Genomic DNA, 15,596 nt, shown 5'->3' on the forward strand with positions numbered 1-15,596 from the left:
CCTTTTTTGGAAAAGAGGCGAGTATCCCTCTCTTTCAATTGAGTTGATCACCTCCCTTCGCTAGTTAGAGTTGTGCTCTTCTTGAGCAGCTTGCGTGCGCTGTTGGCGGAGCTACTTCTTCTTACTGGATGCCCGGTGCCCACCAAAGCACAGACTCTACTCAACTCGTTGGTTCCGCATTGGTCATAACCCGGTTCGAAAACCTTCTCTCAGAGATTCCCTTCACACGAGCCTCGACTGGGCCAGCATTGATGAAAAAAGAAAAACGAGGGAATCATTCCTCTCTAAAAAAAAAACTAGAATCTTTCTATTGATAGAGCTTTCACAAGACCTTCTAATTGAGTTATACACATGCTAATTCGGATACCATGGTAAAAAAAAGATCTTTGAAAATTGAAACATTTAACAAGAAATTATTCTGTTCATCCTAATTTGTGTGACACTTTTCGTTTTGACTATATTTTTGAAGCTAAATTGAATTAAATCAATTTAATGTTCAAATTAATATTTGAATAGAGTTAATAATCGAAAACACACCTTTAGTATCACATTTTTTCGAGTTTCATATGTAAACTATTATGTGTATGAATTTTCCACATGAAACTATCACTAATTATCTATTATAACACACTTTAAACACCAATTGTTCTCCTTTTTTACTTGAAATATCATCATCAATGCTAATGTCCTCTCAATACAGGTAAATTTAAATAGATGAAGTTTAGTGACCACAACTTAAATTACAATAAATTATATTGGATGGGATTGAATTCTGATATGTGAGGAGTTATGATTTTTTTCATATGATATTGTTCATATATATCTTTTTTATGGTAAACAAATTACTTTAATTTTCTAGTTTATCTTATGTTGGGTAAGTTTTATGTCGAGTAATTTATTTGGGTTTGTATAACAAAAGCCAATTTTCTATTGTTATATATTATACAAAAATTACTTAAGTAAACCCATATCAACTTGAAAATCACTTTGACATGAAAATGCGCATATCATATTAAAACTCATCAAAAGATTTAAGTTGCATGCCACGTTAGCTTTATTGGGTACACTTTACGTTCAAAACGAATTTAACCCAATTAAATATAATTATCGGCCACCATTATAACTAGTTATTATCCCACACCCACCACAATCATCTAACATAATTTCCAATACATCTATCATCATAATTTTTCTAAAAATATTTGATATATATTAGATTAATTTAATATTAATATTTTATATTAATATTTTTTTTAAAAAAAATAAACTTATATATTAAAAAATGTGACTATAATTTTCAGATGTTAATAAAATATTTTTTGTTATAAGACAAACTAATTTAGCAAATTAAGAATAAAGAAAGACAGAAAAAGAAATAGTAAGAAAAGAGAGAGAATTGAGAGAATTGATTATTGGTATGTACATTACATACTACAAAGAGGCTATTTATAGGCAAGTGCAGTAGGAGAAAGATAAGGGAGAATAAGCAGTGGGCCCCTTTTTAAAAATGGAGCATCCACTACTTTGTTTTCTTTTATAATACTCCCCCTTGGATGTCAATGAAAAAATAAAATTCTACTGAAAGAATAAATATATATAGTTATTTTGAACACCATAGATGTTGGGCTTTGTTAAAACCAAACTAGGAAAAATTTAGTGGAAAAAAGCCTAGTGAAGGAAAAAGAGTACACATAACTGGTAATACGCCTTGAGTGTTGCCTCATTAAAAACCTTACCAATAAAACCCAGCGATACAAAACCTTGGTTAAAGGAAAAAAGAGTACAGCGCGTATTTGACTCCCCCTGATAAAAACTTCATTTGATATTTTGGAGACGATGCATTTCAATCTTATATCTTAGCTTCTCAAAAATTGATGTTGGTAATGCCTTTGTGAATGTAAGATTAACACTCGAACGAACTTGTTGTACATCAATATCACAATTCTTCTAGAGATCATGTAGAAGAATAATTTTGGTAAAATATGTTTTATTCTGTCTCCTTTTATGAAGCCACCTTTTAACTGAGCTATGCACGCGGCATTGTCTTCGAATATAACTGTGGGTACTTTGACATCATTTTCCAGACCGCATCTTTCTTTGATGAATTCATTTATCTCAACCACACACATTCTCTACTTGCTTCAAGAATTAAAGAAGTAGCAATAATAAACTACTTTGTAGATCGTCATGGTATAACAATTCTTCTCTATGTAAATAGACAACCTGTTTGAGATCGAGCTTTATATGGTTCTGATAAATAACTTGCATCTGCATAACCAATAAGGTTTGCACAGCCTTTGTTAGTATTTGCACATCTTTCGTTAGTATAAAACAAATCCATATCAATGGTATCCTAGGTATCGCAAAATATGTTTGATACTATTCCAATGTCTTCGCGTTGATGATAAACTATACCTTACCAGCAAATTAACAGAAAATGTTATATCAGGCCTGGTTGCATTAGCAATATACATAAGTGCACCAATAGCACTGAGATATGGTAATTCAGGACAAAAAAAGTTTTATATTTTCTTCTCGAGGTCAAAATAGAACTTTTTTCACTTTAAGTGATCGAATAATTATTGGAGTACTTAATGGATGTGTTTTGTCCATGTAAAAATGTTTTAAGATTTTCTCAGAGTAGACAAATTGGTGGACAAAACCCCGTCTGCTAAATGTTCAATTTGCAGACCCAGACAAAATTTTGTCTTGAAGCAGATAGGACAAAGGCCTTCTCTTTCCGTCCAAGATCTTTCATCTCAAATTCTTTCTTTAGATATTCAATCACCTTTTGAACCTCTTCAGAGGTTCCAATGAGATTTATGTCATCAACATAAACGGCGAGTATAACAAACTCTGATTTTATTTTCTTAATAAAAACACATGGACAAATGACATTATTTATATAACCTTCATTTATCAAGCACTCACTAAGGCGATTATACCACATACACCTTGATTGTTTCAGACCATATAATAATCTTTGCAATTTGATTGAGTACATCTCCTGAGACTTAGTACATGCTTCAGGCAATTTTAATCCTTCTAAGATTTTCATATAAATTTTGTTATCAAGTGAACCATAAAGGTAAGTTGAAACTACATCCACTAGATGTATTTTAAGATTTTTATATACAACTAAACTGATGAGATATCGAAAAGTTATTACATCCATAATAGGTGAATATATTTCTTCATAGTTGATCCCGGGTCTTTGAGAGAATCTTTATGCAACAAGGCGTGCCTTGTATCTTACAATTTCATTTATTTTATTTCATTTTCGCACAAAAATCCATTTATAGCCAATTGGTTTTACACCTTTATGGGTTTGGACTACAAGTCCAAAACCTCACATTTAGCAAGTGAGTCTAATTCTGATTGAATTGCCTTTTTCTTTTCTGTCCAATCACATCTACGTCGACATTCTTCGACGGATTTAGGCTCAAGGCTTTCACTATCTTGCATGAGGTTAAGTGCAACATTATATGCAAAAATATTATCCCATCGTGATTTTCGATCGATCTAAATTTATCTCATCACCAGTAGAACTTATTGAAACTTCTTCATTCACTTGAGTCTCGAGTTCACTGATTTCTTCAAGAATATCAGAATTACTCAAATCTTGACCTTCTTCAGAAGGTTCTTTTATAGTATCTTTATTATTTCTCATGCCTCTCTTTCAAGGGTTCTTATCTTTTGAACCCAATGATCTATCACGTTTCAGGCGTGTTTGAGATTCAGAAGCTATGATACTAGTAGATGGTCATTTTGGGACATCAATCCGAATAGGCACATTCACTGCAGAAATATATGACTTAGTTATCAGTTTTAAATCAGTTAATGCATCTGTCATTTGATTTGCTATTTTCTGTAAGTGGATGATCTTCTGAACCTCCAGCTTACATGTGCGTGTACGTGGATCAAAATGAGATAGTGATGAAACTTTTCACGCAATTTCTCTTTCGGCTTCCTTTTTCTCTCCCCCTAATTGCGAAAAAGTTATTTCATCAAACCGACAATCTGCAAATCGAGCATTAAATAATTCTCCTATCAACGGTTCAAGGTAGCGAATTGTGGAGGGTGAGACAAACCCAACATATATTCTCAACCTTCATTGATGACCTATCTTTGTATGTTGTGGTGGTGCTACATTCACGTATCCCGTACAACCAAAAATTTGTAAATGATCTATATTTGGCTCATGACCATGATATTTATTTCTGCGGATATCTTTAAAACTTAATAAGTCTCTTTGGGATTTAGAAGAGAATACTGCATTTTCTATAACAATCTTTGTCCCCCTAGGCAAAAATATAATAGCTCTTTCGGAGTCTTCAATCATTTTTGAATTATCAGAAATTGTAGTAACATTTGCTTTTCTTCAAAGCAAGTAGGAAAAATATTTCTCATCTTTAAAAATGACATGAGTCATTTCACTATCAATTACACAAATATCCTCATGATTGATCATTGATCCAAACAAAATTTGAGGCATATCCATATTTTTCTTCAAAAATAAATAAAGTAAACATTATAATTAAAACATGGCTTTTTATATAATTTTTATTTATTTACATGGATAAAAAAATAAACATATTATTTAGTACAAACAAATAAAAAAAATTATTTAAATATTATCAGGATTATCAATATTTATATTTCCTTCTGAGAAATAGAAGAAATTAGCTACATCTAGATGCATAGACTCAATATTATCTACAGAGATAAAGTTTGTCTCTGGATTATTTTCTACTCTCTTTAAGGATACCTAATATAGTTGAGCCAAACGTTTTAATGACCGGTAGGTCCGTGATCAGTGCCCCATATCTTCACGTCTATGACATATACTTTCTGAATTTTTCTTTGGTATAGCCTTTTGCTTTTCACTCTTCTTTTTATATTGCTGATTATTTCTCGGTGTCAGCCGAGCATCATGAATATAATTTATTCTTCGACGACGATCACGATTGGCCATGACCTCTTTTTCACTGGTTATAGTTTGTCTGATTTACTCTAGGGAGTGACAAAGAACCAACAGACCGACTATCATAATTTTTCATTAACAGTTCGTTGTGGCGTTTACCAATAAGAAGGTGAGAAGTAATTCAAAATATTTTTTAAAATCCTTTTCGCGATATTGCTGGTGCATGATAGAAATGTGGAATATGTTTTTTCAAGTTTGTCTTGCTTAGTGATTTATTCTTTGCATAAATTTAACTGTGCTGTAATTCTAAATAAGACAGAGTTATATTCAGTTGTATTTTTAAAATCCATTAATCTCAAATTGAGCCAATCATGACGTGTCTGTGGAAGGATGACCAATTTCAGGTGGTCATATCTTTCGTTTAGATTCTTCCACAGTTTAATAGGATCTTTTAATGTGATGTACTATAATTTTAACCCCTCGTCAAGATAGTGACGGAGAAATATCATAGCTTTGGCACAATTTTGATTAGATGTCATATTGTCATCTTTAATGATGTCTACCAGACCCGTTGATTCTAGATGTATTTCGATATCTAGTGCTTATGATAAGTAGCATTTTCCAGATATATCAAGAGCAACAAATTCAAGTTTAGAGTTATTAAACATTTTAAATAAATAAAATTCTTACCCTTTGTCACATTTTAAAAATAGCTCAAAGTGATGGAGGCTCATGCTGAAAACGTGTTATAAAACAAACTAACCCAGCAAATTAAGAATAAAGGAAGACAGAAAAAGAAATAGTAAGAAAAAGAGAGAGAATTGAAAGAATTGATTATCGGTATGTACATTACATACTGCAAAGAAGCTATTTATAGCCAAGTACAGTAGGAGAAAGATAAGAGAGAATAAATAGTGGATCCCATTTTGAAAATGAAGCATCCACTACTTTGCTTTCTTTTATAATATTTTTAACATATGTTCTGTTTAATCTTAGGGATTGTTCGATATGAAAATTAAATTATTTTGAAATTACAGTTCTGAATTTAATATTTATGAACTAATTTATCATGGAATAAAATAATTTTAAATTGAATGAGATAAAAATGAATATCTCCAATTAAATTTGAAATTATTTTTATACATAGTTAATTAATAATATATATTTTTATCATCAATTAAATATGATATAAATCTAATTTCAAACTTAATTATAAAATATTCGCCTTATCCGCATTTCCAAACGACCCGTATTTTAACATTCGGAGCAAGCAATAGTTAGCGTCTTTAAGCAGTGTCATTTGGCTGAACAGTCAAAAGGCAAACATTTTGTAAACACTGGGACTGCCCAATTTTATTTTATTTTTTTGTTTGATGTAAATTTGTATTGAATTTTAATTAAATTTAAATTATATATTATAGATTTATTTGAAGTGACACTGTAAATAATTTTTTTATATCTTAAATTAAAATTTAAATTTTTTAATTAAGAATAAAACAGTGCATTATTCCATCACCGCAACTGAGGGCTAACAAGAATCTTGAAAACATACAAATGATGAGTAATTAGCGAAGAAGAAACTGGCGTGAATTAGCAGCAACAACCCTAAGAACCAAAAGTGGGGGACCGGAATATCGAATTACGTTATCCACAGTGTCACTAAGTACAGAACAAAATATCTTTACCTCTCTGATATATATTTTTTCTTTTGGAAAGAAATTGTTGAATATTCATTCTTGATAAATCGATCTGAATTCTGAGTGAATTCGTCAGAAATGGACACTGCCCAAGAAGCTCAGAACAGAGAAGCTTTCCGGCAAGCTGTGACTAATACCCTCGAACGCCGTCTTTTTTACATACCCTCTTTCAAGATCTATCGTGGGGTTGCTGGCCTTTACGACTATGGTCCTCCTGGATGTGCCGTTAAATCCAATGTCCTCGCCTTCTGGCGCCAGGTTTGCTTTTTCTTGTTATTTTGCTTTCTAATTCAGTGACTTAAACTTTATTTTAGGATATATATGTTCTTTACTCAATTGGGGTTATTCAATTAGGATAGTGAACAGTAAGGAGTCGTTTGTCTTGGAGACAAGAGGAGCTGTTGCTCAGATGGTAGGGTTCGTTTGGTAGCTAGTAAAGAAGCAACTTATTCATGTATTAATTTGTTATACAACATTTGGTAGCTATTCATTTATAAAATTAATATGACTTTTAGTTTGCAATATAGAAATACAAATTATGAGGGAATTGGTGTATTATCTTATGTGAGGTAGAAGATGAAATAACTAATAACTGCGCGTCCAAGCCTGACCCTACCCTACCATCCGAACTTGTTGAATCAGCAGCTGGAATTGAGCTAATCAGTCTTGCTTTGCCAAAAAATCCCTCCCCACTCAATTCTAACCAGCTATCAAATGATCCATAATGGTATGGGTTAATTGGACATGTTCATGATCATGGGTTGGTATGGAGATTGTTGTATTATGTTCTTTCTTTCATTAGACAAAATGGGTTTTGCCATGTTTATATGATGCATTAAGATAACTTCAATTGGTGACTTGTGCTTTTGTAATTCAGCATTTTGTTCTTGAGGAGAACATGTTAGAGGTTGATTGTCCATGTGTTACGCCTGAGGTTGTGCTAAAGGCGTCAGGTCACGTGGATAAGTTCACCGATCTTATGGTGAAAGACGAAAAGACTGGCACTTGTTATCGTGCTGATCATCTGCTCAAGGACTTTTGCAAAGACAAGCTTGAGAGCGATCCTAATCTTCCTGCTGAAAAGGCTGCGGAATTCAGGCATGTACTTGCTGTTTTGGACGATCTTTCTTCTGAAGAGCTCGGTGCTAAGATTAAGGAATATGGCATTACTGCTCCAGATACCAAGAACCCTCTTTCTGCTCCTTATCCTTTCAACCTCATGTTCCAAACCTCAATTGGGCCATCCGGCTTGAGTCCTGGGTAAGAATGTCATTTGGAGCTGTGCTAACCAATTGCTTTTGCTTGTTCAATAGAGATATTTTTTGAATATCTTCATTTGCGTGCAGTTTCATGCGTCCAGAGACTGCTCAAGGCATTTTTGTCAACTTCAAGGACTTGTACTATTACAATGGAAATAAGCTTCCTTTTGCGGCTGCACAGATAGGCCAAGCTTTTAGAAATGAGGTTAAAAGGCCATATCTTACTGTTGACTTTATTTTTCTGATGTGTACATATTTGTATTTTTTCTACTATCTATCTGGCAAAAGTATAATTTGAGGACTTCTGAAGGGTGGGAGGGTAAATAAGTAGTTGTCTTGGCACTAAAGTTTCTCCACATTGCTGATGGTCAGAATCTGTAGACTGTTCTATCTTAATCACCGCCTTGGGTATGGTGAAGAAGACAGGAGTGATGCTTCAAGTTTGCAACTAATAGCATTATGCTAATACATTTTGTGTAGAAATGTTAGCCAACCATATGCTTTAATATTTTACCTAACTCTTTTTTTTTCTTTTCCTTTTTTGGTCAATATTTATTTGATCTACATGTTACTGAAGCTTTCTTGATTTATTCCACCTCTCTAGCTAACTCATAGAAGGACCATGTTTTGCATTTTTGTAAATAATTTAAGATTACAAGATATGCAGATCTCACCACGTCAAGGTCTCCTGAGAGTCCGTGAATTTACACTGGCTGAGATTGAGCACTTTGTCGACCCGGAGGATAAGTCTCATCCAAAATTTCCTGATGTTGCAAAGCTGGAGTTCTTGATGTTCCCAAGGGAAGATCAGGTGGCTGGAAGATCAGCAAGGAGAATACATCTTGGTGAAGCAGTTGCTCAGGTTAGCTATAGTCAACAATTAACTTCTCCTTTGTTTCTTCCTGCTCCCCCCGGATAAATTCTCTATGATTCTCATTATCCATATTTGAACATGACTCAGCACACTGTTACTGCTGTAGGGAATTGTCAACAATGAAACTCTTGGATATTTTATAGGAAGAGTATATCTATTTCTTACTCATCTTGGTATTGACAAAGATCGGTTACGGTTTCGTCAACATCTTGCAAACGAAATGGCACATTATGCTGCAGACTGTTGGGATGCTGAAATTGAATGTTCCTATGGATGGATTGAATGTGTTGGTATAGCTGATAGATCTGCCTATGACTTGCGTGCTCACACGGTGAGGTTAACATAAAATAGGCACATTCTGTTAGTTCTTTGTATTCTTCAAGCCCCCCTCCCAGTCTTCTCTTATGGCACTTCATCAGTTGCTTGGTGTTTGAATTTCCAAATTCACTATTCTTTTCTGGATGTATCCGATTACTCATGGCTTGCCTAGGTTTCATGCAAATGAGCACATTTTTTCTGAGTGAACAATTGTATATTGGGTTTTATTACGGAAACAGCCTCTCTACCTGAGGTAGAAGTAAGGTCTGCGTACACTCTACCCTTCCCCACTTTGTGGGATTATACCGCGTATGTTGTTATTTGTTGTAAACAATTCTATACTGAACTGAGTACCTATTGCAGGATAAAAGTGGTGTGCCTCTTGTGGCCCATGAAAAGTTTCCAGAGCCCAGGGAAGTAGAGGTGTTTCTCTTTCTCTCAACCCGTGAACAAGATAATCTAATCCAGAATAAAATACATAAACATGCTTACTAGCTTAATTTGTTATCTCTATTTTCAGAAGCTTATCATAATTCCAGTGAAAAAGGAGCTGGGTCTTGCTTTTAAGGGTAACCAAAAGATGGTGGTTGAAGCACTGGAGGTACCCGATAATATTGCATTAGTTTACTCATTTACGCCTGTCATGTGAGGGTTAATTATTAAGTGTAATCTTTTGTTTCTGTTACAAGGCTATGGGTGAAAAAGAAGCAATGGAAATGAAAGAGACATTGGAGTCTAAGGGGGAAGCCGCATTTAATGTTTGCACGCTCGACAAGGTTGTCACTATAAACAAGAATATGGTGTCCATCTCCAAGGAAATAAAGAAGGAGCACCAGAGGGTTTTCACTCCATCAGTTATCGAACCATCTTTTGGTATTGGGAGGATAATATACTGCCTCTATGAGCATTCTTTCAACACCAGACCTAGCAGAGATGGTGATGAACAAATGAACTTTTTCAGTTTCCCTCCTCTCGTAGCTCCTATCAAATGCACGGTGTTTCCATTGGTTCAGAATCAACAATATGAGGAAGTTGCGAGGCAAATTGCTAGGTCACTGACTGTGTATGGGATCTCGTATAAGATTGATATAACAGGTATCCTCGTCATCCTCGAAAGTTATTCTAAGCACTAAGCTGTAGCAACTTCTGATTTAAGAGTGTCATTTTTCTTTCCTTTGACAAGTATAATGAGTTTCTATTCTTTCAATTTATATGAATGTTAATTTCAAAATCCATCACTAATTTTCTATTTGATTTCCCCTGAAAAGCTATCTGAATCGAGGATGTTTGGAGATGTATTCTCCACCCGTTCATTTACATGGAATGAACATCATAGAGACTAGTTCGAACTCCAGTAGAGGCAAAAGAAAGTAGGTTATTTCTTCCCTTCTGCCTAAGTATTAGTGAACAGAGTTGGATAATACTCAGACTGGTTATTGCTGGTAACCGGTGCAAAGGTCTAGGTGTACAAGCCCAGCCCGGAACACCACTAGTATAAGAAAAGGGGGACTAAATTCACCGGGGAATTTGTAAGTTCACTTAATATAATTCTAAACAATATTTAGATTCATGTTGAGTTATTAACATGATGTATTGTTCCATGTCCATTAACGTCCACCTGTCCAGGCTAATATTTTCCGTACATCAACTTTGTTTGCTCTACCCTCTAAGTATGACTGCCTGTAACTTCAAAGTCTAGGTAAGGTTGGCGCTTACACACTTGAGAACTGCTGTGTTTGCATTGTCTAAATGCAGATATTTGAGTTTGACTTCTTCTTTTGACTTACCATACACAGAGACTCCAATTTATCTTTGTGTGCTATCCATTATGGTGCTGGACTCCCTGTGATAAATAAATCTGGTAATATCTGAAGATGTGTGCACCGGAGACTCTTATTATACAATACTCATATATATGCTAGAGTTTCCCTTGTATACCAACAGAGCTATACTGACTAATATAGGAGATATCAGCAGCAGCCATATCAAACTATAATAACCTGGTTTTGTTGTGGCACAACAATATGTCTATAAATTCTAAGGTTGATTAACTGCCAATACAATAACAACTATGCCTCAAGTGCTAAACAAGTTGGGCCGGCTATATAATTCTTCACTGACCATGTGATTTTGTGCTATAGGTACATCAATAGGGAAAAGGTATGCAAGAACAGATGAACTTGGAGTTCCCTTTGCCATTACAGTGGATTCAACATCCTCAGTGACGATCCGTGAAAGAGACAGCAAGCAGCAGATCCGTGTGAATGTGGACGAAGTAGCATCTGTTATTAAGGAGGTAACTGATGGGCAAAGCACATGGGGTGATGTGTTATGGAAATATCCTACTCATTCTTCTTGATCCCCTGAATTGAGAATGTTTATTAGCCTTATTGGTTTCTTCCAATTTTACAAATTGCTTGACAATCATACATCAAAAGTGACAGTAAATACTTGTGCTATGAGAGTACTTGTACCATTCGGTCCCTTAATTTATCTTCCTTCTTTGTGGTCTATTCTTATTCTCTTCTGTTGTCTCTTTCCATTATTAAATAAACTACTCCAGAAGATATCAACATCTTAAACTTGAGTAGTTACAGAATTTGCAGAAGTGAACTGAGGGACACCCATGTTAAGCAGAAAATTTTGATCTTTAAGCCGAAAAGATTACATCACCAGTAGAAAAAAAAGTAGGGAAGTTAATATAGAGGCAAAGTCGGAGAGATTAAACTCAGTAGATCTACTTAGTTAAATGGCATCATCAGAAGCACAACTTAGAAATGCGGCAGGTGATCAGCAACACCACCAGAAACGGAGCTAGAAGCAGCAGCATTGCTTCTTTCAGAATGGCAGAGCTGGCGGAGTTTGGTAGGGACATACCAAATGGCAAGTCGAGGATGTGCATTGAAGATGGCATCGATATCCCAGCCTTGTCGAGCAGCTATGGCCACCAGGGGCTTGTAACACGCCTGTCTCCATGCCCCGACGTTCTCTCCTCGCTCCTTGAAAGCTCTCCTCAGAGCATTGGAAGCATCCTCATCAAGGCAATGAAGTGCATAGCAATGCACATAGTGTCGCATTTTTGGCTTGTTTATGTAGCTTGCCCCTGCCTTCTTTGCGTACCTGAACACCTGATTCGTCACCTGCATATTGAACACACTCGTGAATCAACCATCCCCATGCTTGTTCATTAACTATTTCATTGGATACCTGATATTTCCCATCATCAATACAAGTACTACTAAAGCATTGTTTGGTTAATGAACAATGCTAACACACACCAAAAAAACGTTGCAAGTTAATTAGAATCTCCAACGTGCATGGTCAACGTGTAGACTATTAATGTGGTAAGGACAAGGTTACAGGTGGAGGTACTTGGGTGGAAGTACAAATGGAGTAATGGGGAAATTCAAGCTTTATAGTTTTGCCCATCGGTCCGTACCTTAGCTGTCGAGTTTTCTTGTAGACAGCTAATGGTTACCCTTACACCCCAATTAACGACATCTTCTGAAATCAATTCATTTTTATGCACCCAACTACTACTCACTAACTTTATCCTTTTCACAAGTATTTTAAAATTACAAAAAAAAAAAGGAGCATACTCAACTCCATTTATTAATTTAAGACAATTAAAAAAATGTACTTACTTAAACTGACTGGGATCTCAAAAACACAAGAGAATAAGATGTCTTATATTTATAAATCATAACCATTATCCAAGGAACTAAAACAAAATATACGCGTGTCATGTAAATTACAACAAAGCACATATATTTATGGACATGATTTTAGTGTTGAATATGAAAATGGAAAATACAACTTGTAATTGGTTGGTAAAAGAAAGAGAGAAAAGGAAGTTGACCTTGGTGGGGCATTTTTCACCTCGTTCCTTAGCAATATTCTGAACTTGGATCAAGAAATCGCGGCATTGCTCATAAAGATGAAATAAGTAATCCAAGCCGTTCTTTTTGCCACGTGCCACTTCCCCAGGCTCTGTCACGATAAACGGATGCTCCCTTTGCCTCTCACTTATTCCTCCACCCTCGTTCATATTCTCTTCATCTTCTTCTCCTAATTCCTCCGTTTCATCATCATCCTCCCCTCTTCTCTCCGCCCCCTTCTTCCTCCTCCGTTGTTTCATTCTCCCACCACCAACCACTTCCCATGTCCCCCCACCACCGCTTCCCGCTGCTTCTCTCTCATGCTGCTGCACTGCTTCCTCCGATAACCCTACTTCCCATTTTCAACATAAGGACAAATTGAGAACGTATAATACATATCAAAGTCAAAATACTTCATTTTTATCCTTCATAATTACAACTGAGTCATCATAAGTACTATCAATTTAGTTAACAATCCTAAATATTTAAAAAGAGTTTGAGAAAATACAGTTAAAAATTTGTTGGACTCTTATTCTGTATATTTTACAAGTAACACACACATATATATATATATATATATATATATTTATATATATATATGAGAAGAAGATTATTAAGGCACGTACATAAAATCGAATCCTCACTAATAAAGTAAAAATTGATATTATGAAATCAACTACACTACTACTAAGATTCTTCAAAAAAGTTACTCGATCTGCTCTCCGTAGAATAATTGTCGTTCCATATAAAATGAAATAGAGATTAGAAAATACCCCCTCTAGTTCATATTACATGATGAATTTGTGAGAATTTTTTCATAACTCAAAATAAGTAAATTATTCAAAATTCAAGAAAATTGTTGAGGCTTTTTTTCATATTTTTGTAATGAGTTCTTTTTTAAAAAAAAACTATTTTACATTTGTCTAAGAAACTAATTTGGAAATAATCAAAAAGATTAGCCTTTAATTTTTATCCTTAATTTTTTTTGGAACTAGATGGAGTATAGAATATGAAATAAGAAACCTACCGTACCTTATAGAATTGCTTGGTTGCATGTACCAGGAAAAGATAAAAAGTTGTCCTATTTTTTTGGGTTTATGTTCAATATAACAGTGATTCAACAAGCATCATCTTAGTTACTAGTATATATTTCTAAAGAAAACTGTTGTCCTTATTATCAACAAAATAGCACGTACCATTAGCAAATAATCATGGCAAAGTTTGTTCACTACATGTAATTAAACATTGAAATTAAGTTGAATTTATAAGTTCAAAGCAATTAATTAATTAAAACCTTCTTGTGATAGAGCGTCAAGGACATTAGTTCCACCGTCGGAGAGAATATGTCCGCGGCGGCGTGCTTCCTCCTCTTCCAGCCTCCGCCATTCAGCTCTAATCGCCGCTTTGATACCGTACCTTTCTCCGACGAGTAGGTCCCATCTAAATATTTGCGAGAGGCTATTCATCATATCATCAAGTTCCTCATCTTTCATGTCCAATAGAGTGTTCACCGTGAACCCTAACTCCGCTATCTTAGCGGCCGTGTAATAGCGTATGCCGTACGCTTGAAACAACTCCTCCAGTCCTCCTAGCTCCCTCGTACTCCGTATGGAGTATGATGATGTTGGGAGCGGCTGCTGTGGTGGTGGTGGTGGTAGAGGTAGAGGAGGTTGTGGTGGCGCCACCGGTTCTAATAGACGGCTTGGTGGTGGCATTGCACCTCTTGGGTCCCACTTGAACAAGAAAGCTTCTGGGTCCATGTTTATTAGACTAGCGGAGTATAATAAAAGCACACACTCGGGGTTAATATGGAGTGAAAGGGTGAAAAAATTCTTGCTTCTTATAAGAGTTGAATAAATTTCGAATATAAAAAAATGTTTACACCACCATCACTGCTCACGTATATTTTATGCTCTTCAGATTCATGTATTATTGTGCTTGCCTAGGAAATAAGTTGCGTAGCGTTTACTTGGATCCTTCTTGATCCTTTTTACATAACATTCTCGATCGCACAAGAGAACTGGCTTTCTCTCTGTTTCCATCATTAAACTAGCATTTGGCCACCCTACCAAACGAAAGAAGTCGCTACACCATTAGCTTACTTATTAGGTAATTCTATATGAGTTTAATATATACATGATCAATATAATAATGTTTTCATCATTAGGTTACGTTTAACATTATATAACTTGTAATTTGTTTTATTTAAAAAATTACAAGTCTAACGTTGTGAGGAAATATATGTATCCTAGACATTATTTAGATGACTTGATAGTACAAAAATATTTACTATATTGATAGTGTACATGATTACTTAAACTCATTAAAGAAAAATCATTTGATAAGTTTTACTAATTGATAACTCGATAAATACGGTAGCTAACCTATACTATTATAAGTTAAAATTTACTAAGCTTTTACTTTATAATTCCTCTAGTTTATATTAAGTAAATTGTTGGGGTACGATATATCTTTTGAGAAAAATATTTAAGGACAAAAATTAAAAGCTATTTTTTATTATTATCTTTTTGATTATTCCTAAATTCTTCTCTTAGAAAACGTAGAATGTACATAAGAATCTTACTTCATATGGGAAAAAAATCACAACGATTCTCCTAAACTTTGAACAATACACTTATTTATGAA

The 15,596-nt window shown here is 34.7% G+C and overlaps 2 protein-coding genes across 3 annotated transcripts; one reads left to right on the plus strand and one right to left on the minus strand.

Annotated features, from left to right (window-relative positions):
• The first annotated feature begins 6,458 nt into the window (after window positions 1–6,458).
• On the plus strand, window positions 6,459–11,585 carry LOC129893977 (glycine--tRNA ligase, mitochondrial 1-like). The gene is made up of 9 exons (XM_055969444.1): window positions 6,459–6,879; window positions 7,499–7,881; window positions 7,968–8,085; window positions 8,548–8,742; window positions 8,861–9,085; window positions 9,436–9,495; window positions 9,593–9,673; window positions 9,762–10,167; window positions 11,214–11,585. The coding sequence occupies exons 1-9, from the start codon at window positions 6,700–6,702 to the stop codon at window positions 11,429–11,431; spliced, it is 1,866 nt and encodes a 621-aa protein (XP_055825419.1). The 5' UTR covers window positions 6,459–6,699; the 3' UTR covers window positions 11,432–11,585.
• Window positions 11,586–11,671: 86 nt separating this feature from the next.
• On the minus strand, window positions 11,672–14,980 carry LOC129893978 (floricaula/leafy homolog 1). 2 transcript variants are annotated; one of them, XM_055969445.1, is made up of 3 exons: window positions 14,245–14,980; window positions 12,932–13,302; window positions 11,672–12,212 (listed from the first exon to the last, which is right to left on the minus strand). In XM_055969445.1, the coding sequence occupies exons 1-3, from the start codon at window positions 14,708–14,710 to the stop codon at window positions 11,844–11,846; spliced, it is 1,206 nt and encodes a 401-aa protein (XP_055825420.1). In that variant the 5' UTR covers window positions 14,711–14,980; the 3' UTR covers window positions 11,672–11,843. The 2 variants fall into 2 exon arrangements, with proteins under 2 accessions (XP_055825420.1, XP_055825421.1); XM_055969446.1 differs by having other exon boundaries at window positions 12,932–13,299; window positions 14,245–14,978.
• Between the last annotated feature and the right edge of the window lie 616 nt (window positions 14,981–15,596).

Source organism: Solanum dulcamara, chromosome 7 (assembly GCF_947179165.1).
Source record: "Solanum dulcamara chromosome 7, daSolDulc1.2, whole genome shotgun sequence".
Taxonomy (NCBI): Eukaryota; Viridiplantae; Streptophyta; class Magnoliopsida; order Solanales; family Solanaceae; genus Solanum; species Solanum dulcamara.

What these genes read in the sequence shown, in the direction of transcription:
- LOC129893977 (XM_055969444.1), top strand. Translation starts at nt 6,700, where the DNA reads ATGGACACTGCCCAAGAAGCTCAGAACAGAGAAGCTTTCCGGCAAGCT. An exon ending in CCATCCGGCTTGAGTCCTGG is followed by an intron (nt 7,882 to 7,967) that starts GTAAGAATGTCA and finishes ATTTGCGTGCAG; the next exon opens with TTTCATGCGTCCAGAGACTG. An exon ending in GTATAAGATTGATATAACAG is followed by an intron (nt 10,168 to 11,213) that starts GTATCCTCGTCA and finishes TTTGTGCTATAG; the next exon opens with GTACATCAATAGGGAAAAGG.
- LOC129893978 (XM_055969445.1), bottom strand. Translation starts at nt 14,710, where the DNA reads ATGGACCCAGAAGCTTTCTTGTTCAAGTGGGACCCAAGAGGTGCAATG. An exon ending in TGACGCTCTATCACAAGAAG is followed by an intron (nt 13,303 to 14,244) that starts GTTTTAATTAAT and finishes GAAAATGGGAAG; the next exon opens with TAGGGTTATCGGAGGAAGCA. An exon ending in GTGAAAAATGCCCCACCAAG is followed by an intron (nt 12,213 to 12,931) that starts GTCAACTTCCTT and finishes TTCAATATGCAG; the next exon opens with GTGACGAATCAGGTGTTCAG.